Source organism: Phaenicophaeus curvirostris, chromosome 4, assembly GCF_032191515.1.
Source record: "Phaenicophaeus curvirostris isolate KB17595 chromosome 4, BPBGC_Pcur_1.0, whole genome shotgun sequence".
In the NCBI taxonomy this organism is placed as follows: Eukaryota; Metazoa; Chordata; class Aves; order Cuculiformes; family Cuculidae; genus Phaenicophaeus; species Phaenicophaeus curvirostris.
In genome coordinates, this window is record NC_091395.1 from 2,561,810 (window position 1) to 2,589,508 (window position 27,699).

Genomic DNA, 27,699 nt, shown 5'->3' on the forward strand with positions numbered 1-27,699 from the left:
TTATTCAATATATAATTGAATATTCTATTTCCCAACAGTTTTTTTCCATAGGATCTTTGTGTCAGGATTGTCTGGCTTCTGGGTGATTAGAGGTCACCTCCAGAGAGCGCATACTAAAGGTTCTTAGATGACCTAGGTTACCACAGTGTGTAGCTGTTTTCCACAGTGATGTAAGAGTGCAGTCTTGGTATGTTGTTTGTTTCTGCTGTGTACAGAGATGGTAAGAATTCCTGCTGTCATTCCATTTTGTTATGGCAACATTTCAGTGAGTTAATTTCAACTCTGCTGATGCATGGACAAAAATCTAGTTGAGGAAGAAATAAGATCACAAAAAATACACATTATGAAGTAATGCTTTACCTGAGGCATATAAATAGGACCCAACATTTTTAGTACAGGTTAGCAATATTTACTTGGTTAGAAAAGTGATTCTAAAATCTTAGTTTTTGTTCAGTTTGATGCTTCATAAGGAAAATCAAGTATTCTTTGTACCTTATGATTGAAAAAGAGGTGGGGGGATGTTCTCTTCCTGTTTACACTGGCTGAATTTTACTTTTCTATCAAAGACAGAAATGGCAATGCTATCCTCTTAATATGAGCTGCAACTTTTGGCTTTGATTTGGTCAGCATATCCGTGTTAGCAGCTGTTTCCTGAGAGCTAGAGGGTATATTGGAGAAGGATCACTTTGTGATGGTCCAGGTCTGTATCCTTTTTCCCTGAGCGCACGTAACAGACCACTGTAAGAGGTGCAATGCTGAAGCAGATGGAAGCTTGGCCTTATTTGATGTACTTAAGTTTTAAGCACTGGAGAAGTCTGTCTGAGCAGCTGTAGATCTTGTAGAAATGCAGTTACTTGAATGGGATTTATTTGCATCTAGATGGTAGGTCTTAATTCTTGTGAAATAACTCTCGCTTTTTACAGATGATGTGTTGTCAGAGGGTGTGAAAGAGCGCTTGACTTCACTAGCTGAAGAGATAACAGACCTGGCATCTCGCATCCCTGACTCTTCTGGACAACTTGAAAATATTGAGAGGTTAGATTTTTGTCAGCCTGTCTCTGCTTTGCCTGTAAGATCAGCATGTTATAATTGATCTCTGAAGCAACAAAATACATTTGTGTTGATAGCACCTCTGTTATCTGTGCATCCTTTTCCAGGAAAAGAAATCACAGTACACTCAGTGGGAAAATATTGTCTTTATATGTAGCAAAATAGGTTTTCACTGGTCTAAGTGCAATGGGTTTGGCACTGAGCTTTGCTGAATCTATTTCTTCTGAAATGCACAGCAAGACCCTCTCTCATAAATACTCAGGACCCTTGCATGAGTAACTACTAGAAGTCTGGAGACTTGATATTAATACAAGTGTGGGGACAACACCACAAACAGTGTTTTTGGAGTCTTGATAGGTTTTCTTCAGTGTAAAGTAGTTTAATTTTCTTCTCACAGAAGTGAAATGCCAGTTGCATAGGACTGATGAGTCTTTATATGTGAAGTTTTGGACAAACTCTGTCTGGAGAAAGACTGCTTTAGAATCTTGCGATCTGCTTGTGGCTAGGATATATGTAGTAACTTTATCTTTTTGGTGTAACTTTCTTGTTTTACCTTCTAGAGCTGCAGAAATACTGGCTGATATATCAGAGAATGTAAATGCCTTAAGAAATGTGCTCTTTGGTTCAGGTTCCCCTCCTGTACTGGAGAGGAGCCGTGGTGCAACTCCAACAAATCTTGAAGCAGAGTCAGCAAATGTGGGAGCAGAAGTTGTTGAAATGTCTGAATTTGCTAAACAACTTCAAGGTGACTTCAACATCTGCTCTGATGCTACGCTAGCTGGCCTCTGGGAGGGAGACGGAAATGAAGAGGAGGCAAAGAGAGGTGACGATGTTGTAGAAGATGGGACTGCAGCAGCCAGCTCTAAAGACAAAGCAGATGACTTCATGTCACTAGACATCACTGAGCAAGAACTTCAGGTCTTGGAACATCAGGCTGCAATGGAATTGCTTGATGAAGCTGCACCTGAGGTAATGAGAAAAGCCCTTGTTAATCATGGACACTCCACAGAGGAAGCGGTCTCACCGTTAATTTTCCCCATGATTTTAAAATGTTCTGTTCCTGAGAGAACATTAAGGCAGTCTGGAAAAAGGGCTCAGAGTCTGGAAAATATTTGTAGAGGTAGTCATGCCGCTCTTTGGTCATGTGGTTGGAAGGATTAGTGGTGAATACAGAAGCTGTAGGTAGTCTGATTGTTTTCTTCTTTCAGTTGCTAATATGTTACCAAAATTTCTTGCAGTACGGAGACAAATTTTGCAGCCAAGCATCTCCAACTTAGTCATGAATTAAAACCAGATCTTTTTCTAAGGGATCTGTAAATAACAGTCTTTCTAGTGACTGCTGAATGTGGATTGATGCCTCTTAAATCAGATTATAATTTCCTTATGCCCCAAGTGCTTCACGCATCTGGTGGTCTCTTACTACAGGGCCTTCTTATGTTCTTGTATTTCTTTCTGATATTTTTTATAATGAGCAGGCACCAAAGCTGCATGTTGAGCTTAGTTATTTTTGGTAAAAAATAAAAGTATAGAGTTTATAATATGTACTGAAAATGAAAAGATTGTGAATAAAATAGAAATAACTGCTGATAAGAAGAAAATATATTCTTTCTTAGGAGGTGTGCTCCACAGACAATGAACAAAATATTTCCAGTGTCATTGAAAGTGATGAAGAACTGGAAATGGAGATGCTTAAAGTGAGTACCTCAGGGGTTTTATTCTTAGGTTTTTTTTGGTAATAGTGCTCTTGGGTCACAGTGGAGCATAGCGTAGCTGAAGGGAGGGAAGATGAAGCAAAACGCTGTTGCTTATGGAAGGTGGGTAGAAGACAGATGAATGTGTGTATACCTAAAGAATTCAGTTTACTGCTGTTAGGCTTCAATATCACTTGCATCCTACTGCATCGTTACCCTACCAGCTCAGACTTGATCCCTCTGCTTGCTGCAGTTGTGTAGATACTTGCTGGTTAACCAATCTGCTCCAAGTATCTGGCATTCAACTCTTTGTCCAAGGTGATTTGTGCACTGCAGGTGCTGTTAACCTGGACTGTAGGTCAAATTGCTTGGCAGCTGTGATTTCCAGGCCTCTTGTGAAGTGTTCCTACTGGTACAAATTTTCTTTCCTGAAAAGAAGATTCAGATGTTGAGTCTATTTTTCTTTACCCTTTTTTCCTGATTCCCCAGCGTGCCCTATATATTTTCAGTCAAGCAACTGAATGTTTCTACCAGAGCAGTTACAAGGGTTTGTGTTCTTGTACATGTGAGAAGGTTAAATGTGTTGCTTGCAGCTAAGTAGGTAGCAGCACTTAAAAGTCTGGTTAAAAAAAGTTGAGTTTTCTTCTAGGGAAGGACCAGGTCTCTTCTGAGTTGTTCTCAGTGCTGCACGTCCATCCTCTATAAATGCAATTTTGGTTAAAAAAGCTAACTTGAGTGGAAGGGGTTTAGTTTAGTGTTCCTCAGACTACTGTGTTTTGGAAACAAGTGTAACATGATCCGTCCTTTCCTTTTCTGTTTTCTGGGACCAACTTCCTAAGTCACTTCTCTGTGAAACCTGTGCCTTTGTCTAGTTGAAATTCAGAAAAAAACCCTGCAATCCAACCTTTGGTTTTATAAGGTAACAGATTTTAATATCTGCAAAATTTCAAAGACCTTTTTGCAAAGAAGAAACAAAAGCCATTGTAATGGTACCCAGGAAGTGGCTCTTGGAATTTGAATGCTACTAACAAAGTAGTTCGAGTACTGAGCTTTTCTTTGTGCTGTGTGCCAATAGATCTAAGTTATGCAACAGGTAGATTAAAACCCGTGTGTCCCCATGGCACATTGCCACAGACGTGCATTGCATCTATCCTTTCCTTCTCCAAAATAATTTTTCCTCCTGATTTCCAGTCTTTAGAAAACGTAGATGCTTCCAAAGGAATTTTAACAGAAAGAGAGTCCAATAAAGCCAGGAAGACTCCTGACGCAGAATTGAATGTTGCACCAGATGGTGATGAAGATGAAGGCATTGAGGAAGAAGAGGAAGAATGTTTTGGTATGTTTGAAATCGTAGTGTATGATTAAATAAAAATATCCACTGTCTACCAAGCAGATGTGGAAGCACAGTGACATTTTGTGCTTGGTTTCTTAGAGCAGAAAGTTAAAGCTCCTCTGGATTTCAAAAGGAGTACCTGTCTGTGTGTCGAGGTGAAAATTTAAAGTGTCCTTGGCAAAACGTAGTTGACTTCCATCATGATGGGTAGAGTTTATGCTTGATGGGAGTAAAACTGACCTGGGGATGTGAAGGTGAAGCAGAATTGAGGGAACTTACTCAGAACACAGCAGAGGGGAAGGTTCTGCAGCAATTCTACCACTGCCGCTTTGTGGTAGAATTCTTGGGAAGTTCTGGTTTGGGGGTGATTTTGGCTTAATGCTTTGGAGCTGGCCCTATGCAGACAAATCAAGTGGGGAAAAGAGGCTGAAGTGTGAGGTGCAACGTCCCTTGGCTTTTTTGGATGGTCACTGCATGAAAGCTTCCTTCCCTGGCTGTGTAAGCAAGGCTGTGGGCCTTGTCACTGAAGAGTAATAGCATTGGCCAGGAGAAAAGCTCCTTGCTGCTTCCAAGCTAAATGGGGACAGATTCAGTTCTTCTCTTTAAACAACAGCCAGACAGGCTGTTACAGGGAGTATGTGCTTGCCCAGCATACAAAAACTAGGTGTAAATGTCATGCTTTCTGCTGCTGAATGTTAATTATAAACCAATGTCTTGAAATTGTTTCTTCAGTGTTCATAGCAAGCTCAGGATCCCCTTGCATGTCACTTCTGGACCAAGACTTTGTTAGGAGCTAGCAGTGTCTGGTATTGATTGGTGTAACTTCAGCAGGGTCTTTAGTGTCATGCCTGGTGAAATATCTCTAGTACCTCATCTGAACAGAGCCCATATAATGCAACTATGCATTACAATGCCTATTGCTTTATTATCTCATTAATCAATCCATATGTTCTCCTCCTCATGCGAGGTCTCTGAGGATCCTGTTTCCTTTTTTTAATCCTTTATTCTAGCCTGCAAATATCTTTAGAGTTTGTCTGGTTTTGGTGGAGTTGCTCAAATCCTAGGCTCTGGGCATCACTAAGAGTGAGCAGACTGCTGTTCACCAACAGTGCTGACTTTTAAAAACTGAATGACAGGTGAGGTTTTTTCTCCTCTCTCCCATGAAAGATCCATCGCTGCCAGTACCTAGTGAAAGCCACATCATGTGTCTGAAGACTTATTTTGGGCATTCTTCGTTTAAACCGTAAGTGCATTTTCTGTTAAAATGAACTCGCAAGGTTCATTTCCTTTCCATTCTTTCAACTTGGATGATTTTTTTTTACTTTAAAAACCACTAACAAGCTAGGACACATGCACAATCCCTAGGAAAAGAAAAGTAGCCTTTGCCACAACAAGGTGTCAAAATAGATCTTGAGGAGTGTTAATTATAATACTCTGCTCTTACAGTAGCAGGTGAGTTTCTTCACTCCTCTGATGGAATACCTCCTCTGATTGAAGCTTTATTGTAGCAGGTCTAGTTCAGGTGTTTTATTAGGCAGCAAGCAACAAACTGCACGGTTGTTATTCTCTGTATGAGAAACTTCCTTAGTGTGGTTATTCTTTATGTGCCTCTAAGCAGGGAGAATTTTCTGTACTGTAGTGTAATCATAATGCAGTCGGTGCTTATGTACTTGAACTTAAGAACTGTAATAGCTCAATGGGAACAGGATGAAATCTACTTGGATGAGCAGTAGTGGAATTTTTTTTGTGCAAGACGCAGCCCAAGAGGGACACTGGGGGAGAAGCTGTTTTGCTAATACTTAGTAAACTTTTGGAAACAGGGGTTGGGGGATTTTTTTAATTGACCACAGTTATGTACACTTGTGAGACCACAAAAGGATGAAAGTTCTTTGGCAAAATCAAGGTGCTATTTAGAATCTCTTGCACTGAAGATAACTGTTGTTTTCACAGTGTTTGTGGATCAGTTATTAATGTGCTGGAGACACGGTTTGTTTTGTGGTCCGTGAATGACTGCATCAAATGTTGCTTGCCTTAATTCTGATAGAAATCCCCACTGTAATACTGGTGGGACTGCCTGAATTAGCTGGAGTGTTTTCAGTGGTTGCAGCATGTAAAGACAACTCTTTTTAAGGCAGCCAGCAGTGTTTCTTTAACCTGAAATTCAACTGAATACGCAGCTTCACAAAATTTGTGTTGTGTGTGGTAGCAGAAATAAAATATTCCCCTTTGTTTAATTTAAAGGGTCCAGTGGAAAGTGATCAATTCTGTTTTAGAAGACAGAAGAGATAATCTTGTTGTCATGGCAACTGGTAAGTTACCTTTACATCCAAAGAAGCAGCAAAAAATCATTCCCTATTTGGGGAGAGTAGGACTCAAACTTGGAGACTGTCCATGTGGCTCAAATGTGCAGGGTGCTCTGATTGAGTCTGTGCAAGTCTAAGCCAGCTATGCTGGCCTCTTTTTTCTCTGTCCTAGTCTTTGTAACTGACCTTGGTGTAGAAAGGGGTATCACATGGATGTTGACCGTATTTATCACACATCTTTGTTCCGCTTAGGAGAACAAACATCATCCTTTTTTTAGGACTCAAAAGGTGTTAGGATTGTCTTATGTAGCCATATGTTATAGCTATATAGAAAGCATGATGTTTCATTTATGCCCGTTTTCTTTAAGGCTATGGGAAAAGCTTGTGCTACCAGTTTCCTCCTGTTTACACTGGATATACCGGAATTGTCATCTGTCCTCTTATCTCCTTGATGGAGGACCAGGTGCTGCAGCTGACGTAAGTAACACGGTAGTAGCAAGCTGCTGCCGTATTTATTGCCTGTTGGAAACCCACGGATTCTGCTTGTGTCATTCCTTGGTGTTTAAGGTTGCAGCTTTGTAGAGCAAGCTGTTTGTGTGTCGGCTGTAAAGCGTATGTTTCTCAAGAAACACATGCAAACTGTGTCAATAGTCGAAGATCACTGGGTTTGCCAATGACGTGAACTGTAGGCTGACTTTGCAAAGGATCTGTGCTGGTGGGTGGCTCCTGAAGGTGGATCATTCTCAAGTATTTCAGGATTCACAGACCAAACTGATGGAGGAGCTTCAGCCTGTGAGAGTTATGTCAAAATTTGGTAGGGCTTCCTTTGCTTCTGAGAAGTAACTTCTGAACTGCGTACAGCTGGAAGCTGTAGGCCATTCAGGTCAAAGTTACAGCACAGGCTTTGAAGGCGGACAGTGTAGTTGGTCGCCTAACATGTAGCCCCTTCACTTCTTAAAAGGTCTGATGGGGATAGACTACTGGGTGACACTGAATCACTCTTATGTGAGCAGTTACAGGTGTCCTCAAGATAAACCTTTTTGATTTTAATACCCAATAATGCTTTTCTCAACGTGAGCTTGCTTTCTATAAGAAAAGCTATTCACTTCTGACATTTTCTCATTCAGGCTGTGGGAATCATGCTGAGTTATCTAGTTCATTCCTGCCTTGTCCAACTTGGAAAGAACAGGACTTTTGTGAGAGAGGGGATGTGAAAGTTTTTTGAAGTAAGGAACTTCAATTGTGTGTAGTATTTTGTGCTGGATATCACGACTGTGTGCAGGTGAATGGCTGGACAGCCTAAGCTGGATCTATAGCCAGCTTCTAGACTGCGTATTTATCAGCAGGGTGTCTATATATATTCAGCTTCTTTTTTGGCTTTTATACAGTTTTCCTCAGTGGAAAGGGTTTATTCACTGCCTTCGCAGTAGGTCATTCATTGTGAAGGCTGAGGAGACTGAATTTCTGTAACCTAATGCAGTTCAGTAATTTGTCTGTCAGTCTGGGTGCAGCTCTGCCAAGGACTGAAACACAGAAGAATTGGGGGGAGAAGCTCGCAAAACAAAGCTGCGTGTAATCACGTGCAGTAAATCACTAAACTAAGAGGACAAGTATTGTGGGGTCCTGAAAGAGGTCAGATATGAGGTGGCTGAGCTGGTCAGCATAATTTTTTAATCTGTTATTAAAACGTAGCCACTTGATTGGAAATTAGCAGTGGCAGCACCAGTAGGTCACAGAAGATTGAAAGCAGAGGCAAAAAGTTGCAAGCTAATAAGGCTTACATCTGAATATGATGAACCTCATAAGATAATAGCTAAAGAAAATATACTTACCTTATTTTCTTCTTTTGGATGTTTTATTAGTAAACTTGGCTCTTGCATGAGGAATATGGTCTTTATTTCTCCAAGTCCTTATTGCACTCATCAGGGTGTGTGGTTTGGGGGAAGTGGAAGAGCATTTGGGTGGCAGGAATAGCACCTGACTACTCTTTCTTTTTCAAAAGATTTTCTCACAAAGATCCTTGGAAGAAAGTAGTCTCTGACCTCACAGCTTGAACTTCCTTTACAGAATGCTGGCATAGGCTGAAAGCTAAGGCAGCAAGCACTGTGAGTAAATCTGTTCGTGACTGTGCTTTTTATTTCTGCAGAATGTCAGAGATACCAGCTTGCTTTCTTGGTTCAGCTCAGTCGAAAAATATCAAAGACGACATCAAAGCGTAAGTCTTGAATAAGCTTTCTGGGACTGCAGGTTCTGACGTAGGTGTATTTGAGAGGTAGGGTGTCTCCCTGATCTACCACTGCTGACACTCTTGATTCTGGCTCAGACCTGGAACCTGGCAGTTGGTGATACTGCTCGCGTTTATCCAGGCTAAGCACGTGGGATGCGATAGCTGCCCGCTTGTGCCTGCTGGCTGAGGAGACTCAATTGTTGACTCAATTGTATCTTGTGGCTTATACATGATTTTGCAGAGATCTTAGACCTGTATTTGTCACCGTCACAACAATGCCTTCCTGTCCTAAAGGCTAGTGAGTCTCTCTGCTCTTCTTTCTTTTCCTGTGATGCTGTGTACTGCCTTGCTTTCCTGCTGTTCTGGAACGCTTTCTGTGGTCTTCATTTCCTTCCTCTTGCTCCCTATCCATAAGTCTGTACTTGTTCTCATTTATCTTCAACATAGTCATGGTTTTCTTTAATTTGATTGAGTTGTGTTGGGTTTTTCAGTCTGTAACAGTGTATTCTCTTGATGTTTCAGGGGTCAATACAGAGTCATATATATGACTCCAGAGTTTTGTTCGGGGAACTTGGAGTTACTTCAGGATCTTAACCAAACCATTGGTAAGTTCTGGTTAAGGTTGTGGATGAGTTGGCAAGCAGCTTAAATTCATAATTATGTTTAATTTTTTTTAACGCTTGAACATTTTTTTCCCCAGTTTCATGCTGATTGTGAGCTCAGAGGGTAGTGTAGCGACTGCCAGTAAATGGTGTCAGAAAATTCCACCATTAATGATGGTCTTGGGATGGGAATGTCAGACAAGTTACTAGGAACAGAGGTGCTGAAACACTGATCTTTAAATCACCAGAAGTAAAGTGCATATCACTGAATATTTTAAGCTGTTAAGCATTCTCATCTTTCCCACTACGTAACAATGAAATTGTGTTTTTAAACATTATAGTGCATCTTAAAAAATTCTCTTTTAATCCAAGAGGATGCAGCTAATGGATATGTTATAGTAGGGTAAGCTCAAGCCACATAAACTCCCAAGATTTTACTTTTTTTATTAAGGAACTGAGTTTCTAGTGCTGTAGGCAGTGAGGACTACCTAGGGAGAAGATGAGACATCTGAATTTCTGGAGTCCTGAGAAGCTTTATGCTTGGTTTCTCTGACACCAGCATGCTTTGAACATGTTGATTGAAATGGGATATATGAACTCAAGCTGAGAGAATTTTCCAATTCAGAAAATGTAAGGTTATTTTCCAGGGACATCTTTAACCCCTGCCCCCTTGTATTTTTCTGGACTCTCACTTACCCCTTTAGTGCAGACCTGAAACACTCAGGTTTTGTTCTGCAATCCAGATAATAAAACAAATTATATCTGTAATCAGCATTTGGGTCTGTTATTAAGAAAGTATAGGAAGCTGAGGGTGGGAAAAGTCCTGTCAGAGATAGCTCAAGATTTTGATCCATTGTGAGAGATGTTGGAGATGTGGAGCAGCATGGAGAGGGAAGCAGGCATGGTGGTAGGGGACTCTGTAAAAACTCTTAGCAGAATGGGGTGTTAGTGTTTTGTAACTTCCCGTGTTGGTTGGTTTGTCTTGTTAATGTCTCCGTGCTGTGGTTCTGTGCCCACCAGGTATCACCCTCATAGCTGTCGATGAAGCTCATTGCATTTCTGAGTGGGGCCATGACTTCAGAAATGCCTTTAGAAGTTTAGGTTCAATAAAGAAGGCTCTGCCATCGGTGAGGTTTTGATATCTTTGATTTCTATCATAAGAGAGGGATACCATCTCTTTTTATATGAGAGTTTGAAATATCAGGCTTCTGCTGTTACTCCATGGGTGTACTTACAGTGCTATTCCAAACGCTTAAACGAAGGATATTCTGAACCAGGACTACCAGAAGCTTCTGAAAATTACATTACTGTTGTGGATCCCTGTGCTGTGGTAGATCACGTTCCTGAGCTTCTGGTTTAATATCGAGGGACTTATTTTTTTAAACTGGCTGAGTGGCTTGTAAGAGCATACAGCTGTGATTATTCTAGACACTTCTCAAGCTCAAAAATGTAGACCTGAACTTTACATGCTCTTCTTGGAAGTTTTGTCCTACGTTCCCTGAATTTAGCTGATCACATCAGAAAATTACTGTAGGCTACTTGAAGATGTAACTAAAGACAACACGCATTCAGAATAAAACCCTGTGTTTCAATGGTGTTTTGTCCCTCTTTTCTTTCCTAAACAGTGTAGACCAAAGCTCTGGGATGCTGAATATTAACTAGATTTTTTAAATAGCTGAGTTGATCCAGTGATCATCAACAGATTAAAGTGCCTGTTTGCATACTGTTTCAGTTTTATTTGTGATTTTTTTTGCTTAAGGAAAATCAATGAGAGGTCTTGGACTTTTTCTTCTCTTTGCAGGTTCCCATTGTTGCTTTAACTGCAACTGCAAGTCCATCAATTAGAGATGACATAGTGAGATGTCTGAACCTGAAGAATCCCCAGGTCACATGTACCAGTTTTGACAGGCCTAACCTGTACTTAGAAGTTGGAAAACGAAGTGGAGATATCCTTAGGGATTTGAAGCAGTTCCTTTCTAGGAAAGGAAGGTAAGGATTTAATCCTGTTTTCATTGATCCCTCAGATATAATTTAGTGTCTTGGAGTTTTAGTAATGCATATGAAGACCTGGTAGCAGTCTTAAACTGATTTGGTGAGGAAGAGCCTGGCCTTTTCCATAGCTTGCCTTGGATATCATGCTAGTCACTTGTGTCGTATCCCTTGCTTCTGTGCCCACCTCCAGTCCCAATTTAAAAACAGGCTCACTGTTTGTGTGTTGCTAACTTTAAGGATCTTCAGGATTATTTGATCCTCAGAGGGCCTGCTGACACTGTAGCAATTGGAGTGATTATGATGGACTGGCTGGTGGGTAGCGCTCTGAACAGTTTTGTAGAATGTGTGAGTCTTTTTATAAGTCTGTGGCAAGATCTGCTGATCTGAGTGTAAACAGTGCAGTCCCTTTCTGTTAGCAGGCTCGGTGATGTACCCATTCTGGCCCTGTTCCTCTCCTCTTGTTGCAAGCCTTTAAATTAATTTCTCATTGCTCATTTGTACCTTGTTATGGAAGTATAGAACTTTCAAAACTGACAGCTGTAAAAGCATCTTTCTTGATGAGCGTTGGTCTCTTCTCCCAAGAAATAAGCGATAGGATGAGAGGAAATGGCCTCAAGTTGTGCCAGGGAGGTTCAGATTAGGTATCAGGAAAGATTTCTTAACCAAAAGGGTTGTCAGGCACTGGAAGAGGCTGCCCAGGGCATTGATGGAGTCACCATGCTTGGAGATCTTTAAAAGATGTGTAGATGAGGTGCTCAGGGATTTGGTTTAGTAGTGAACAGGTGTGGTTGGACTTGATGATCTGAAAGATCTTTTACAACCAAATGATTCTGTGGTTCTATGACTTTAAGAAAGTTGAGAGGCCTTGTCCTGCTGCTTCTACAGTGACCAAAACCTTGTGTTTTGCAAAATAAACTTAAGGGCACAAAATAACCTCCAAGTCCATTTTTCCAAAGGACAGACAATTTCTTTTTGAGGGGACTAGTTAAAATGTGTTTCATTTTCTACATCCCTGGGAAGGTGAACTGCTGGAAAAAACATGTTGCCTTTCAACTAGGTCCAGTCAGACTTGTTGCAGAAGGGTGATTTCTTCTGTTCTGTGTCTTTACATGTTGCTATTATTTATAGCAGTTCTGCGTATGAGTTTGAAGGCCCCACTATCATCTACTGCCCTTCAAAAAAGGCCACTGAACAGGTTGTGTCCCAGCTGCATAAACTCAACGTGGCCTGTCGTGCATACCATGCTGGTATGGGAATAAAACAAAGGAGGGAGACCCATCACCAGTTCTTGCGGGATGAAATTCAGGTATGTAGGAAACTTAACTCCACTTTGGCCTGTTTATAATTGCAGAGGAAAGAATTTGGGAATATCATGTGATCCCCATCTTACTTGCTTTTCAAATTCTGGGCAAAGAAGTTGCTAGTCTGCGCTGACACTAACATGATGCCTGGTTTATGTTTCAAATTCATTTAGTAAGTCTCTTAAACACATAGCATCTGAAGAAAATAGCAGTAGCTGGAACAATATTATCACAAGTTCTGTGAGCTGCTTTCTTCCTGGGTAGCAAAGCCTGCAAAGAGTTATCCAAGGACTTCCTGTGTTCCCCTTCACCAGAGATTTTCTGCCTTTTGTCTGAGAATAACTGCTTGAAAACAGTCTAGCATTTGCCACAACACATCACCACTCATGTTTATAATTCTTTGCTCATGCTCTGACCAAAACCAGGCTTAGCAAAAGCACTGTGGAAGCTGAGTGCAAGTTTGAAGCCATTGTAATTTGGGCTGAATTCTCAGTCTGAGGCAAAAAGTTGTCACCAATGTGCGAGCATTAATCCAGGGATACTCTTGATCTTAGTTTTGAAACATTCAGCATATGGCCTCTGTTTTGTAGTGTGTTGTGGCTACGGTGGCATTTGGAATGGGCATCAATAAAGCAGATATCCGGATGGTTATTCATTACGGCGCCCCCAAGGAAATGGAATCCTATTATCAAGAAATCGGGAGGGCTGGTCGTGATGGGCTTCCTGCTTCTTGTCACGTCCTGTGGACTGCGACAGACTTGACTTTTAACAGGTAAATGAAGACAACTGCTTTGGCATGGATATCCTGAACATTCCAAGAGAAAGAGGATCAGGATGGGTTTGATTGGAAATGTGATTTATTTTTCAGAATGCTTCCAAGTCCTTTCCTGCATACACACAGTATGCTATACATTTTCTAGAAGGTAATCCTGACTACACTATTTTTAGGAGTTTGTGCTTGTTCCAGTTCTGCTTTCTGAAGAGGCTTTGCAAGGCAGGCAGTGATAAAACCTGATTGCTTGTCCTGTAAATCACCTGACTTGTTTTTAGACCTGTCTGACCTGGGTTTAGAACTCTTAAAAGTGCTGATGTTATAGAGCTGCTTTTTTGTCTCTGCTCTCTAGGTGTCTAAATGGAGAAATACAGATTTCTTCTGAGTCCTGGTTGTAGAGATCTCTTGTTAGCTTTGTCCATAGCTAGTATTGGACTACAGAAATGTCTGAACTCAGTCGCTTGAGACTGCCAGAGTCTGTGAAACCATGTACTTCCCTGCTTTTGTTTTCCAGGCAGGTGGAAACTTGCTTTGTTCAGCTTTAGGCTGGAATCATGCAGCTGTGTTAAGGTTGTGCCTAGCACCTGCAGTATTGGCTTGTTTTCCGTGCCATGTGGTGCAGATGGTAGCTCAGGTTTGACTCATGCAAGAGCCCAGAGCATGGGCAGAATGAGTGTTCTGTACTCCTGTGTTAGTATCTCAGCTGGATGCTTCCAGTGAGTACTGTAGAGGATATTAAGTAAGGCAAAAGGTAGATGTGTCCTCACATGCCACCTCTGAGTGTCTCGAAAGAAGAGTGATTATATCCCGGTGTATTTTGTAACCTGGCAGTGGCATTGATGAGAACTTGCCAGCATGTAGAAAAGCAGTGAGAAAAATAACCCTTTTTCAATGCCCTCTGCCCTTTCCTCCATTGTCTGTGCTGTTTTGCATGGATTTCTGAAGCCTCATAGTCTGTGGAGTTGGACGAAGCTCACTCTCTCCTTCTGATCTGTTTAGAATAATCATCATATTTAGCAGAATCTGAATAAGGGCCTCTTCTGAGTACGCACTGTCCTATGAGGATCGAGATTGTGGAGAAATAGGCAAGCAATGTGGAGAAAAAGGCAGGATTTGGGTCTGGTTTTAATGGGATACATTTTCTAGCTGTTTCTGGTGAATTTGACTGAGGCAGTAGTCTGGTATATTTCATTTTTGATGTGGGACGGGGAGTAGTGGTCAGTATTCAAGGCTTCTCATTTTTCCTTTCAACTGGCAGACATCTTCTAAGTGAGATATGCAATGAAAAGTTTCGGCTCTACAAACTGAAGATGTTGGCAAAAATAGAGAAGTACCTTGTGTCCAACAGCTGCAGGAGAAAGTGAGTACTGGCATCTGTTTAATGCTTCATTATTTTATCCAGCTTTGGTAAGAGCTGTAGCAACTCGATCACAACTGCAGGTATCTTATACTCAGTGTTCTGCAGATGTTTTATATATTAAAAAGCAGTATCAAAAGATGCAGCCTTCAGCATATTTGTACACATACATCAAGTGTTTCCCTATTTACTTTTCAGAAAAAATAAACTTTTCTTTAGAGGAATCGAGGCCAAATAATTGGCTCCCCAGTGAATTAATTAATGATGCTGATTTCAACTTTGTTTTCTGCAATAAATTTAACGTGTAAATTCTTGATCTTTTATTTGATTCCCTTCATTCCCTTGGGTAGAATCATCCTGTCTCATTTTGAAGACAAACAACTCCGAAAGGTTTCCTCTGGCATCATGGGCACAGACGAATGCTGTGATAATTGCAGGTCCAGGTAAGCTTTCTCCCCTGAAGACTGATACAAGAGGTTGTGTTCTCTTGGGCTGACTTACAAGGCAAATTATCTAGAAGAATTTACTTTTTATGCGTCTGCTTTTGCAGATGTTCAGCCTGAGGTTTATTTTGGAACAACTGTCTTTAACCTTCTCCTAAATAGCTGAGCAAACTGTGAGGCAGTTTAGGCTGCGGGAAAGCCTGTAAACAAAGTAAAGTTGCAGTTCCTCAAAGGCTTTAGAGCAACACTATAAGGCTGTGAAATACACTTCTAAGTCCTGTTAGGTAATTAATCCCAAAAGAAAATACTTGCAAGTGAGCATGATATCATGTCTAAGGTTAAATTGCCTGAGCGTTTAGGGAGCTGATCTCCTATTACAGCATGTGCTGACATATGTTCTTTCTAGCATTGCTAATAATCTCACAGATGCACTGAAGGGAAGCCAGGAGGTCAGTAGTCACACAGGTATGAGCAGAGACTCCTTCCTTGGTCTCTCCTGTGTGCATATGCATGCTTTTTCCGAAGTTATAATAAAGGATTCCAGGATTCCTTGTTCTTGCTGGTAGCATGATGCTTCCTGATCAGAGATAAGGTGTTTTGCTGTGTTGCTTTCTGGAAAAAATGTTATCAATTTGGCTACATTTCTTGTATGCTCAAGGATTAAGTAAACCTTGTCTGGCCTCTGCTAAAATTAACCAAGAGGAGAATGTGAAAGATGATGATTTCGATTTTTGAAGTCATGTTGCTGTGCCACCAAAGAGCTGCATGGTGAATTTGTGTTGCAGAACTGAAATCACTTGAAATAGATCATTGTCCTTTTTTTCCTTAAAGGTGATTTGTCCCAATAACTTTTTGATCAGTTCTTCCAGTCAGTCATAAATACATTAATAAACAATAGAAAACCTTAAATGGTGTTGCTCTTTCCTTCTGGTTTTTAGCCCTTTGTATTATTAAAAAAAAAAATTAAAAATGGATAAAACCATCTTTGCTACTGGGTGCAGTTACAGAAATATCTTGTATGCCTAAAACAGTCTAAATAGCCAAATACTAAATGCTGAAGATTGCTGAGACGATGTTGTTCTGTCACAGCAAGTATCATGAAAAACTGTTGTTGGGTTGGGCAGCTGTCGTAATCACAAGTGATTTGATGTTTTGCTTGTTCTCACATTTTCAGTCCTAGTTCTTTATGCTTAAACATGTTTGATTGCTTATGTCAAAGTAACTGGAAGTTTGAACTTTATTTACTTATCACTCGATAGACAAAATCAAGTCCCTTCTTCTTTCAAATATTGCCTGTGTGCTGAACGTGGTTTTCTTTGTGCATTTCAGAGCCTCTTGTTTTGCAGTCTCCAGTGACTCTGAAGGTGGCTTACAGGACTTTGGGAAGCAAGCATATCAGATGCTGGCTGCAGTGACCGCCCTGGAAGAGAAGTTTGGAACTAGAATTCCCATTCTGTTTCTCCGAGGGTCTGTAAGTGATGCTAAAAATCCTTGTGTATGTTCTGAGAGTGGATGGACTGTTACAGTGTCCTTCTTTATTGATATACCAAATAATACATTGATATAAATTGATATACGGAGGGAGACGTTGTAACAGATCTAAGCATAGGTTTTTCTGGGGTCATCCTACAGAAGAAAACCATGATCTCGTAACAGCTTTGGCAGAAAGTGCAGGAATGGATTAGGTCAGTGGAAGTGAAACTGCTCATGAATGAGGCAGTAGGTGTGGTTTATGCTCTCATCATTAAGTTGCTGTAGGTGTGGTTGTTGTAACGGATGTTATGTAAACTTAAATAAAAGTTTTCTCCACAGAAGAACTTACACGGAGTTGTTCTTGATGACACACTCCTCGTAACTTGGGGTTTTGGTTTACAGGTTATATTGAAACTTTTCTTCGCAAGGACTGGAGAAATCTGACCAATTCTTCCAATCATTTCAGAGTTCTCAACGCTTGCCGGAGAGATACCGAGGACACCATCTCTTTGGCAGTGGAAAAGACTGGCCAGAGAACTGGTGGAAATCACTCTGCCAACAGTTGATAATGGAAGGATTCCTCAAAGAAGCCACTGGACATAACAAGTTTGCAACCACATGCATGCTTACCCAGAAGGTAATGCTTGGTGTGAAACTACCCACCAAAGGCTTCTCCAAGTACTCTGTAGCTAAGCCATATGGTTTATTTCTTACAGGGTAGAAATTGGCTTTTAAAAGCTGGGTCCACCCCGAATCCAAGTCTTCTGTTACAGTCTAGCGAAGACCTTAATCTGCAGAAACCTCCTAAAAGGTAATTATACTACGTGAGCTTCTTGAGGCATTTTATAATTTTCTTATCAGGTAGGAGACATCTGCACTTTTCTAGCCAAAGCTTTCCCTTAGGCAGTATTGTAATAAAAAAAAGGCTGTGGGAGTGTCTGGATAGACGCCTCTTGACTGCTGGCACGAAAGGTCATGTGTGGTCTGGTCCTTCTGGGAGCATGTGGCCCTCGGCTTCAATCTGACAGTGCCTCATCACTGAGGTCTTCAGTTGAGCTAACCAAATAGTTGTGTAACTGGGATTATTAGTGGGGAAACATGGTCCAGAGAAGCTACCAAAACTAGTCAGTAAGTATGTGTCCTCATCAGTGATTATGGGCAGCCTGGAAGCATGTTGTGGGAACTCATCCTCACAAAGAAAAGTAATCAGCTAAAGACAGGAAGCGGTAGAGGAAAATCTATCAAGATTTACGTTCTTTCTAATGATTAGTTAAGATGAGATTTTAAATAGAGCAGCTCACAACTTGTTTTCCCAATTATGCACTTGACCTACTTTTTCATAACATGTAAGCCAAGAATGAAACACAAAAGCCTTTATTCTAAAAGGAATTGATTCAACACCAGTGTCACCAATGTGTAATTGCTTGTTGTTGTGTATTACTTTTTGTGAGATTTTAAGTATTTAATGTCTTGTTGAGTATGTCTGCGAATGTGGGCTGTTTTTTCAGTGAGTGGTCAACTATTTGCCATCAGATTGTATAGCTCCAATAGGATGTGAAGCTTTGCTTGTAATCTTTTGCTTCTGGTTATAGTTAATAAATAGTGTTGATAGTTAATAAATATTAATATAGACCAGCCCTCTTAAGAGTGAAACACAATGAATTAGAGGTTGCAGGGGCTTTGCTGTGACAAGAAAGAATATTAGAAAAAAGCTCTTCAGTGCCAGCCTTAGGAGCCTGTTCTGGTATCTGGTTTGTTTTAGTGTTGCTGAAAAATAAATTGGGTAATGATAAAGCATCAATTTTCTTTTGCCTTCTAATGCTTTACTGCTGTGGCTCTTTCAGCTGCTGTCTGCAGGTCTTAGAAGAAAAATAATTGCTTATTATTGAACAGTAGCAACAGCAAAAGCTGTATCCTTAGTGCAAACCAAGAAGTTGGTACTTGTTTTTTCCACTAAAGGGATCTTCAATATTTTAAAATATTGTCACACATTCCATTTTTGTAACCAAAATCTTTTTCATCCACACGAAAAGATTCTCATTCCTTGTTAGTTTTAGTGTTAGCAGGCTTTGAGGTCCTTGGTTTTTTTCAAAGAATGGTGATTAAATTTTGACTTCCCAAAGGTATCCCTGTATCAAGTTCAAATCAATTTGCTCAGCAAAATATTCATTTTTTTTTAAGTGGCAGTGTCACTATACAAACTAGTTGGTCTGTTTTGGTTAAGATGTAATGCATTTTATTACAGCAGTAGACCTTTACCGGTGCTCTCGGCACAGCGCTCCCCAGACACAAAAGGAACAACGCGGTCACCAGTCAAGCAGGTCTGTATCAGTGCAAACCCTCTTCCACTCTGTGGTCTGTCCTTGCTCGTATTAAAAAAAATCTTGAGATCATATGATGGTGTCACAAATAAGTATTTTGCTGCTAATAGCAACTTCAGTGGGAAGACGGGTAAATAAGCATTTATTTGTTCTTTTTTATAGATGTCTCTGTATGAAATGTTTTCACATGAGAGAAAAACTAAAACTCCTCCAAGAAGCAATAACATACTTAACAGGTACAATGTTCTAAATTAAAACAGACTTAACAAACTTTGATGTGTTAACAGGGATACTATTTGTAGGATGATCCTTAAAACCAGCATTCTGCTTTGTGAGGTGACCATACAAATGTTTGATTGGTGCATTTAAGGAAGAAAAAGACAAGCACTTTGAAGTTGCTGTATGCTGCATTATGTCTCAAAACATTGCATTATTGCAACATTTAACAGAATTTTTGGAATTTGGGAAGCTGTGTTGAATTTCAATATATTTGTAGAGTGTTGCAGGCAAAGCAAGTTTTATTAATTGCTGAAGTGCAAACTTTCTCATTGGTATTGCTGCACATTCAATAGCAAGAAAAATAGCAAACAGTGACAAAGTGAAGCAACAGCAGATTTCTATCAGAAACTTTTACCAGGCCCATGTTTTTCACTGTCTTCTGTGTGAAGGTCGAAACTGTAATGGATTTTAACTTGTGATGATTTAGAAGAAGAAATGGAGAATAGCTGGTTTTGAACAGTTTGCAATTATGAGGCAGGCAAATAAGTGACAAAGCTCTTAAAGCTGGCAGAATTGAACATATGCCTTGGGCAAGGACTGTAAGTAAGCCTCTAGGTTTCTGCCACTCTGCACTAGTCTAGAGAAGACAGAGATGAAGTTGAGGCTCCCTGAGGTCAAAAGTAATGAAAGAAGCGCTTGCAAAAAGCTGACAAAGTAATTTGTTTACCTGGCTTATATGGTGCTTCAGATTAAACCTGCCTTACATTTCTGAGTGGTTTGATTTCTCCTTCAGGCAAGCAGCCTGATGCTGGCAGACAGCAGGAAAATGGGATATGTCCCTTAAGTTGAATAATTACCACTATAGCCATGTGAAGAAAAATAATTTCAGGGACAGCTACAATCAGAAACAAGCATTATTTCACACTTTGCTTGGGAAAAAACGCTCTTACTCCAGCTGGCCTCCTAACAGATACTGCAGTGTAATCATAGCAGCCTAATTAGGGGTTCATGTCCCTAATTACGTGAGCCCTTGGACGGGTAGCTGTACTGCTGCTCTCCAGGCGGGCATGCCTGGTGGTGACATCAGCCAATTCTGCTTACAGCACAGCAGCTGTGTCCTTGTCACTGATGCTGTTGAACTTATTAGCTTTTTTTGGCCAGGATTAATGTTACCAGCTGGGATGAGGAAATATAAGATGCTTCTTGTGGGATGGTGTCAGAATAACATAACATCATGGGTGGACAAGTGCTTCTAAGAACATGGTTTTGATAACAAAATGGGAATCCAGCTGTTAACAAGGATATTGGGGTGTTTGGGTTTTTCACAAACCTGCAATTTCATCTGCTTGAGCTTTGTACATTAAGAGGCTATTCTTAAGTTACAAGAGCAGATAGATCTACCCCAGGGCTTGTTTCACACTTTTTTTTTATTATTTATTTTGTTAGTGTTGCAGAGCACTCCCTGCTGAAATCTCCTCTGAAGCCCTCAGAACCTGTTGTTTCTTCACAAGAAAAAGAACTAGAGGTAAGTTTGTGGAAGAGGGGGAGGATACCTGTGGACTGCAGTCAACCTGCTGCTGGCTTGGGCAGCTCTTAGTATTACAAATGTGTTTTGAATAGAAGTCCTAGAAGGGGATTTAAGTATCTTAAGATGTATTAATGGATTGCAGGTTTTGTATGTGAGTGGAAAGATGAGGAAAGTTATTTTATTTTACCTACGTGAGTGATCTAGAGCTGCTTCATGAGAATTTGGCTCTCTCCTTCACAGACTACTCTATATGGCAAGTTGCTGATGGCTAGACAGAAGGTGGCTAATGAGAAGGTAATTCCTCCAGCTGTCCTGGCAACCAACAAGATCCTGGTGGAGATGGCCCGAATCAGGTAAAGCCAGCATGTACACTTTGTACAAACTGCTGTGTTTGCAAGCCAAGTCACAAATCCCCATTCTGCTTTTGTTGGGAGAGTATGGTAGAGCATCCTGGTTTGCTCTAATGCTGTTGTAAATTACTTATTGACATCAGACTTGCTTCTTCATTTTAGTTACTATTAAAACTCCCCCAGTTTTGACTGTCTTTGTATCTAAAGCTCCTGTCAGGTTGACCAGCCAGAAGGGGAAGGTGTGTGTTTTCTAAAATCCTTACCTTTCTAACTGCTTCTCTCCAATGTGCTTTCATCATTTCAGTATGTCCTTATCCTGGTAAGGGTCAGTATGGGTCAGGAGCTGTGCTTTACTTTGCAGTAGGTGTCTCTGTAATCTAAAAGAACAAGCACAATTTAGTGTTGCTCTCAACTACTGAAAAGAGGGGAGAAAATTCTTCCTTTCTTTTTCTTGTTGTGTGAGGGAGTATTGTGGGGCAGCTCAGTTTGTAATGCACCTGAAGTGCCTTCCCCAGCTACTACAAGGCATTAGCTATTACGACTGTTGAAATGTGTATGTTGTTATTCCATAGAATATGTCTTAGGAGGTAGAAGCAAATAAAGATGGATGTGTTTAAGTGATCCTCCACAGTATTAAGAAGCAAAGTCAAAGTTTTTGCTGTGGCTAAGCTTCATCATAGAGAAGTGCAAATGGTGAATGTAATTAGTTATTGTACCTTCATCACCTCTGCAGTAACACTTCCAAGTAACAACTGATAGATCTGTAGTCTAAGTGCCTGTCACTCACAGGCTCTGTGCTTCAAAGCATTGGCTTATGACATTTCCATGGCTTTTATTCTTCATTGTGAACCAGACCTACGACTGTTGAGAATGTGAAGAGAATTGATGGTGTATCTGAAGCAAAATCTACCCTGTTGTTCCCTCTCCTGGGTGAAATTAAGGACTTCTGTGAAGCAAATGGTTTGCAGGTATGACTTCCTCAAGTGTCTGTTACTTAGAAAAGCCTTAAAGACAATTTGGTCTGCAGCTCTCGGATTTCTCCTTCAGAGTCTCTCCTCATCACAGCTCTTCCATCTGAGCATGCTAGTGAAACTTTTTGTCTTGTGTTCAAATAGGTCTCTTTTCACAGCTCATTTTCTTCTGTTCCAGATCTCCTGTAGAATGGTTCCTCATCAGTCACTATGGCAAGAGACACTACTAGGAAGGGGCCATGGAGCAGAGGATTAGAGAGACTATGAAGCAGTTTTGCTTTGGGGATTTTTAACTGTAGAATTACATAGAAATTAAGGGGTTTATCTAGTCTAGAAAGCAGGTAGAGCAGCAATACTACTGCTCTGTAATACTTGAGAAATCTCTGTGGAGTCTTGTTTCTGCTTCCCAGAAAGCTGTTACAGTCTGGGAACGGAAACCAAAAGTATTCCTATTCTTTTCTCAAGAAGTCAGTGTTACGCAAAATTGAGGGGTTTCCAGTACTAAGCAGCACACTGAATACCACAGTTTGTTTGGATGGAATAGTTGTATGTGTAATGAGTAATGACTAATAAGTTGCGCTGATCTGGACTCTACTTTTCTGGTTTGTTGTTTTGTGGTTTGTTTGGTTGTTTTTTTCGCAAGTCTCTTGGACAATCCCATGCTTTTTTTATTAAGATGGGTGTATGTGGGTGTCCATCTGGATCCCTTCTTTGCTTTGTGAGTTTTTTTATGGAATGTGGACTTGGGGTCAAAGCCAATCTCCATAGAGATGAACAACTCCATTTCTGTTAGTCTTTCAGATAACTTCAGAGAATGGGAGGGTGATCCACTGATTGTCATGGGGATATAACGCTTCTAAATCCTCTTTATCTCACTTAGACAGACACATTCCCCACATCTGAATCTAAAGATCAGAAAGAAGCATCTCCCCGGAAGACTGCTAGAGCCCTCTCTCCCTCAGAGCATGTCACATATGTCCTGTTCCAAGAGAAAAATCTCTCTGTGGTAAGCTGTTCCCTATGGAAGTCCCTTCCTTTTTGAAAACTAACGGCATGGGTACTTTGTCTAGAGGAGGGGGATGTGCAAGGTCTCTTAAATCCTCTGCCTGGTTAGAGTTGACTTAAAACACTGAGGCAGCTTCTTTCCTGGCAAATAGTAGCTCATCTAAGTTATCTCACTGTATCCTACCTCACACTGAGCCCAGTTTTTCATACTTTTACTAGTCTATAGAGAATAGATACAACTCCCTGCTCGTTACAGCATGCACATAGGCTGGCAGGGCATTGGGCAGAACTGTTGCTCTACTTCACTGGCATATTGCAGGTGTTAGTTCTGCCTGTCCCTGTATTTTTCTCTTCTCACAGCAGTAAGGACATATAGGAAAAACTTAGCCTGCTGGAAAGGACACGGAGCATGGGGATGTATATAGGCATATCCTTAAGGTTTATAACCACTGGGATAAATATCACTAAGTCTGTCCTTGGTTTGGTTTGCAAATCCCTATTCCTTTGCCTATGCCATGTCCGTGTGTAGGGCTTGAATGTCAAGAAACGAAGCTCATGAGGATTCAACGCAAAACTAAAATCAAGGTGCCATGTATTATCGTGGCTTTATAGTTCAAATTTTGGAAAGCTGTGTTTCCTGTTACAAACAGAAACTGAAAACATGTTACCTTTCACATCCAAATTGTTGAAGTGCTACAGAGCATATGGATAAACTGGCATTATGCCGAGTGCTCTCTGAAGATGAGCCCAATGAGCCGCGTTGGTATAGTTTAATTATTGCTTTTTAATTCTGCAGTAGGAAACTGAAGTTGCTTCGAGTTTTGCATTGTCCTCCCAAGAGTACTGGTAAACTTTGTCAGATAGTCCCTGACTTAGAAGTGTACCTAAGGACTAATTAATGAGAAACAGTGTGCAGTTATGAATGGGTAACAATGCACAGTGTGTGTATTGTCTGGAGGAAGACAAGTAACTGGTTTTAAGTCTCTCCTTGAAACTTACAAGTTTAGGTAGATAAAGTTTGAGATGCTGTTCTTCAAGGCAAATTTCTTAGAAGAATTAATCTAACAGATGTGAAAATGAGGGGGAATTTGTTTTGGTGCTGTTATCCATATTCTGCATAGATGTTACAAATCAAATGGGCCACTGGAAGGTCAGGTGCATTACAGCTACCTAGCAGGAGACTGAAGCCTTGACACAGAAATCTCATGAAGTAGGAGCTGGGCGGATACTCTGATGTGACCGTGAGATGAGAATGTCCCTTTCCTTTGTGGCAGAAATTGCTGGGATTCAGCTGCCATATGGTGGAAAGGGGATGGCAGTAAGTGTTGCAACACAAGGGTGTGAGTTATAAGCAGGCTGCGGTGAGCCTTTGAGGTGGCCACACAGCACCCTTCCTGCGAAGAACCTCTCTTCATCTGAGCTAAGTTCAAGCTAAGATGTTGCTCTCCAGCTGCGAAGTAGTAACCTCAAGAAAAAGAAGTTCTTTACAAGCAGAAAAATAAATGAGACAAGTAGCAGAAGTAATTTGTGTTTTGGGGAGCCTTGTTGCACTGCTAGGCGCTGGTATCCCCGAGTTGCTTTTTGGGAATGGGAGACTGCCAGCTTTTGAGCTTTCAGTTGTATTTTAGACACTCCGCCATCTCAATTCCTTCTGCCTTTGTTTCCCTAGAGGACTATAAGTGAGAGTAGATCGCTCCCTCTTCCTGAAGTTGGTGCTCACCTGATCCAGGCGATCAAAGCTGGTTACCCTGTCAACCTGGAGCGAGCAGGTTTGACTCCTGAAGTTCGGCAGATCATTTCTGATGTTATCCGTAATCCTCCTGTTGACTCGGGTGAGCATCACAGCCTTTATCTGAAGCTTCTTGGGACAGTGGGTGGCATACCTAGGAAGGGTGTGAAGAACTGACAGCTCTACTAATGCTTTGGGTAGAACCCATCACTTCTGGAAGGGCTGTGGCAAGGCACAGCATGGCAATGCCAGCATCACTGCTCTCCTTTCAAGGTTAACTTGTAAAATAAGGCAATTGTGGCTCATTAGAGAGCAGCAGAGGGCAGCCCTTTACAAATCCCTTCACCTGATTATATGGCTGTTGAGAATATTCAGGCATCATTCTCAAACCTCTGTTTGCTCCAGCATGTTTGGAAAAAACGTCAGCCTCACAAAGTCTGTAGATGCCAGTACTTACACGAAGAAAATACACTGATTAGTAGCTGTAGAACTACAGTGTGACTTCTCTGCAAGATATTTGTTTTATAGTGAGGAGGATGAGAAGTGTAGGAGAAGTGGTTCTTTCTCTTAACTCTTTCGTCTGGTGCCGTGGGCTAGTTCAGAGGCTAAAGACAACTTGTGGTTCTGAGACAGAGTGACTTGAAGTCCAGCCCTGCCCTAGTAGTTTAATTTCTTAGGCTTGTGGAGTTTGCCTTGCTGGCTTCATTGTCCTTGTCTTGTTGCTGATTAACACATCTCTCCAGCAGCAGTTACAGGCTCAACCAGACTCTTGATCCCTCTCAAGAGAAAATGGTTGGTAGGACACGCAAGTTAAAGGGAGGAGATTCTGACTTTTTGGATTAAATTTGAGGACAATAAGTTTGTATGAGCACAAATGAGATGGGGATTTACCCCATGAGCTCATTATTTGTTTTCTCACGAAATTTATCCTATGCTCTAATGAGGGACAACTGATGTGTTTTAACATGGAACAAAACTGAAAGAGGGGCAAGAGCATTGAAAAAACAATTAATATTGTATTTATATTTTTTTCAAGACACCACCAAAATTCAAGTAATTAGAAAACTTGTTCCTGCGAATATTGAACTGTATCTCATCAGGATGACTATTGCACTATTGGAGAAAGAGGATAGAAATAAGGCTCAGGATGGCTCAGGTGTCAAAAGGATGTTGGTGTGGTCAGATGGGCAGCAGGAAAGAACAAGAACAGATCAAGCAAGCAGGGAAAATGCCTTGTGGAGTAGACCAAAGGTTAGTAAAAGGACATACAACTGGTTTTGTGAAAAGAATGTTTCCTCTTTGTATGAGCAGACTAAAAGCCCTTTTATGCTGTTGCTGTTTACAGTAGTGCTTAGTGTCTCATCTTCCCAATCCCCCCACATTTGAGTAGGACTGCCTCCCTCTCCAAAGACGATGCTCTGAGCAGAACCAGTGGGTTCCCCTTGGAAAATATTGACCTAGGAAAAGGGCTGCCCCTCTGCAGCCCAGCTGGCAAATATCCCACGTGAGTTGATCTCTTCCCATGTGGGACTGTCAGCCCACCTCTGTCATTCTGGGCGCACAGAACTGAAATTCAGACTTTTTCAGTATGAAAACCCCTGTTCAGGTGGATCATTCACAGCCACAAAGTCCATATTCTGTCCTTGCCTTGCTACTGTGCATTGGTACCTGATCACCAACCTGATGTGGGAAAAACGATTCTCATACTGAGCAGAAAGCTCTAAGACAGCAGAAAAGCTGAGAGCCTGAAAAAGCCGGAGGCAATGCCTGCCAGAAATGTCTCAGTCTTTCATGGATTCCTCTATTGCTTGAAACTTCTGGGTGTAGCTGTGATAAGAGAAGTGTCATGCTGTAAGTCTGACTCACTGGGGAGAAATTTCGGAAATAAGGAGCTCTTTGTTGCTATTTGAGAAAGGTCAGTCTGAGCTCTCGGCTGGCCTCTCAATGTCTCCCAAGTCCCAGTTCAGTTCCTTGTACAAAAGGAACTGCACTGAGTGGCTTCTGGTGGGAATAGTAAAAAGAAACTCCGAACTCTACATCCCTCTGCTGCCCGCACTAGGCTTTTGTCTGTTCCTTACAAGGTTTGGTGTTGGTTTCTAGAACTCTAGCTCAAGCAATGTTTCAAGCCTTGCTGTTTTGCCAAATTGCTGCTTGCATCCCTGAGTGCTGTTTTGTTTCTACAGTATGTGTCTGAGCTTTTTTTCCTGAACCTGATCTGGCTGTCTGATTGTGTGAGCTCTAATTACACTTTTTTTCTGCTACTGCTAGCTGCTGGAGCTAACAACAGGAATGATACGCTACTAGGAATCAAATTAATATTATACAAGTGAGTAGGCTGCAAATCCAAAAGCTAATCCAAATGGTCTTCACTTACTTCTCCTTCAGAAGATATCCTGGTTCCAATAATCCCTGTAGCAAACAGCTTTTAAATCTGCTAATGAATCTTCTTGCATTGTAACAACCTTGTATTACTGCTGCTTTTACAGGGTAATTTGATCAATCCGACACTGAAGGAAGGAGCAGAGAAAAGCCATCTGCAAGTGGTGCCTTCGGCTTCGGTAAACAGGTGTTCTTACTGTAATAAGTCACACAGTAGACCTGCCATTAGCAATGCTCTCAGTAACACCAAGTTGTGTAGTTGATCCAAAAATCTCAGCTCTGCTGTTTCAACCTGTGACCAACGGGCATTTTATAGAAATTAGGAATTAGTACCCCAGTGCCTACTGTGCCGTTTTAACTGACGCCTCTGCTGTAAAAACACATTTGAAAACACAGCACATGTGAGTCAGAAGCAAGGATTTCAAGGACTCGGAGCCACTAGGATGGAGGAAGTATTCTTCTCCACTACAAAACCAAAACACCCTAGTACAAGTTCCAGTTTCCTTGTGTTTGAAATGGATGCGCTTCACTTGCTCAGATTTTAATGTGGTGAAGTGGGTAAGAAATGGCTAGTGATCCTGTTAAGCAGAGGTGTTGGAACTCTGCTTATAATTTAAGTCTGGTTTTATTTAAAAAAAAAAAACAAACAACAA

General features: G+C 41.1%; 1 protein-coding gene across 3 annotated transcripts in view; it reads left to right on the top strand.

Moving 5' to 3' along the window:
- WRN (WRN RecQ like helicase) overlaps positions 1-27,699 on the top strand; it is a 41,944-nt gene that overhangs the window by 12,990 nt on the left and 1,255 nt on the right. For 2 of the 3 annotated variants that reach the window (XM_069855077.1, XM_069855078.1), the window contains 27 exons: positions 924-1,035; positions 1,611-2,019; positions 2,664-2,744; positions 3,933-4,077; positions 5,242-5,317; positions 6,316-6,383; positions 6,746-6,854; positions 8,524-8,592; positions 9,127-9,209; positions 10,227-10,333; positions 11,008-11,195; positions 12,327-12,504; positions 13,090-13,271; positions 14,530-14,631; positions 14,979-15,071; positions 16,401-16,542; positions 17,011-17,181; positions 17,261-17,355; positions 18,790-18,865; positions 19,028-19,101; positions 20,531-20,609; positions 20,853-20,965; positions 21,816-21,930; positions 22,814-22,939; positions 24,608-24,770; positions 25,704-25,918; positions 27,154-27,223. In XM_069855077.1, coding sequence (XP_069711178.1) covers positions 924-1,035; positions 1,611-2,019; positions 2,664-2,744; positions 3,933-4,077; positions 5,242-5,317; positions 6,316-6,383; positions 6,746-6,854; positions 8,524-8,592; positions 9,127-9,209; positions 10,227-10,333; positions 11,008-11,195; positions 12,327-12,504; positions 13,090-13,271; positions 14,530-14,631; positions 14,979-15,071; positions 16,401-16,542; positions 17,011-17,181; positions 17,261-17,355; positions 18,790-18,865; positions 19,028-19,101; positions 20,531-20,609; positions 20,853-20,965; positions 21,816-21,930; positions 22,814-22,939; positions 24,608-24,770; positions 25,704-25,918; positions 27,154-27,223 — 3,441 coding nt within the window. Of the gene's footprint in view, positions 1-923; positions 1,036-1,610; positions 2,020-2,663; positions 2,745-3,932; positions 4,078-5,241; positions 5,318-6,315; positions 6,384-6,745; positions 6,855-8,523; positions 8,593-9,126; positions 9,210-10,226; positions 10,334-11,007; positions 11,196-12,326; positions 12,505-13,089; positions 13,272-14,529; positions 14,632-14,978; positions 15,072-16,400; positions 16,543-17,010; positions 17,182-17,260; positions 17,356-18,789; positions 18,866-19,027; positions 19,102-20,530; positions 20,610-20,852; positions 20,966-21,815; positions 21,931-22,813; positions 22,940-24,607; positions 24,771-25,703; positions 25,919-27,153; positions 27,226-27,699 lie in introns of all 3 variants that reach the window. The other variant, XM_069855075.1, reaches the window with a different exon arrangement.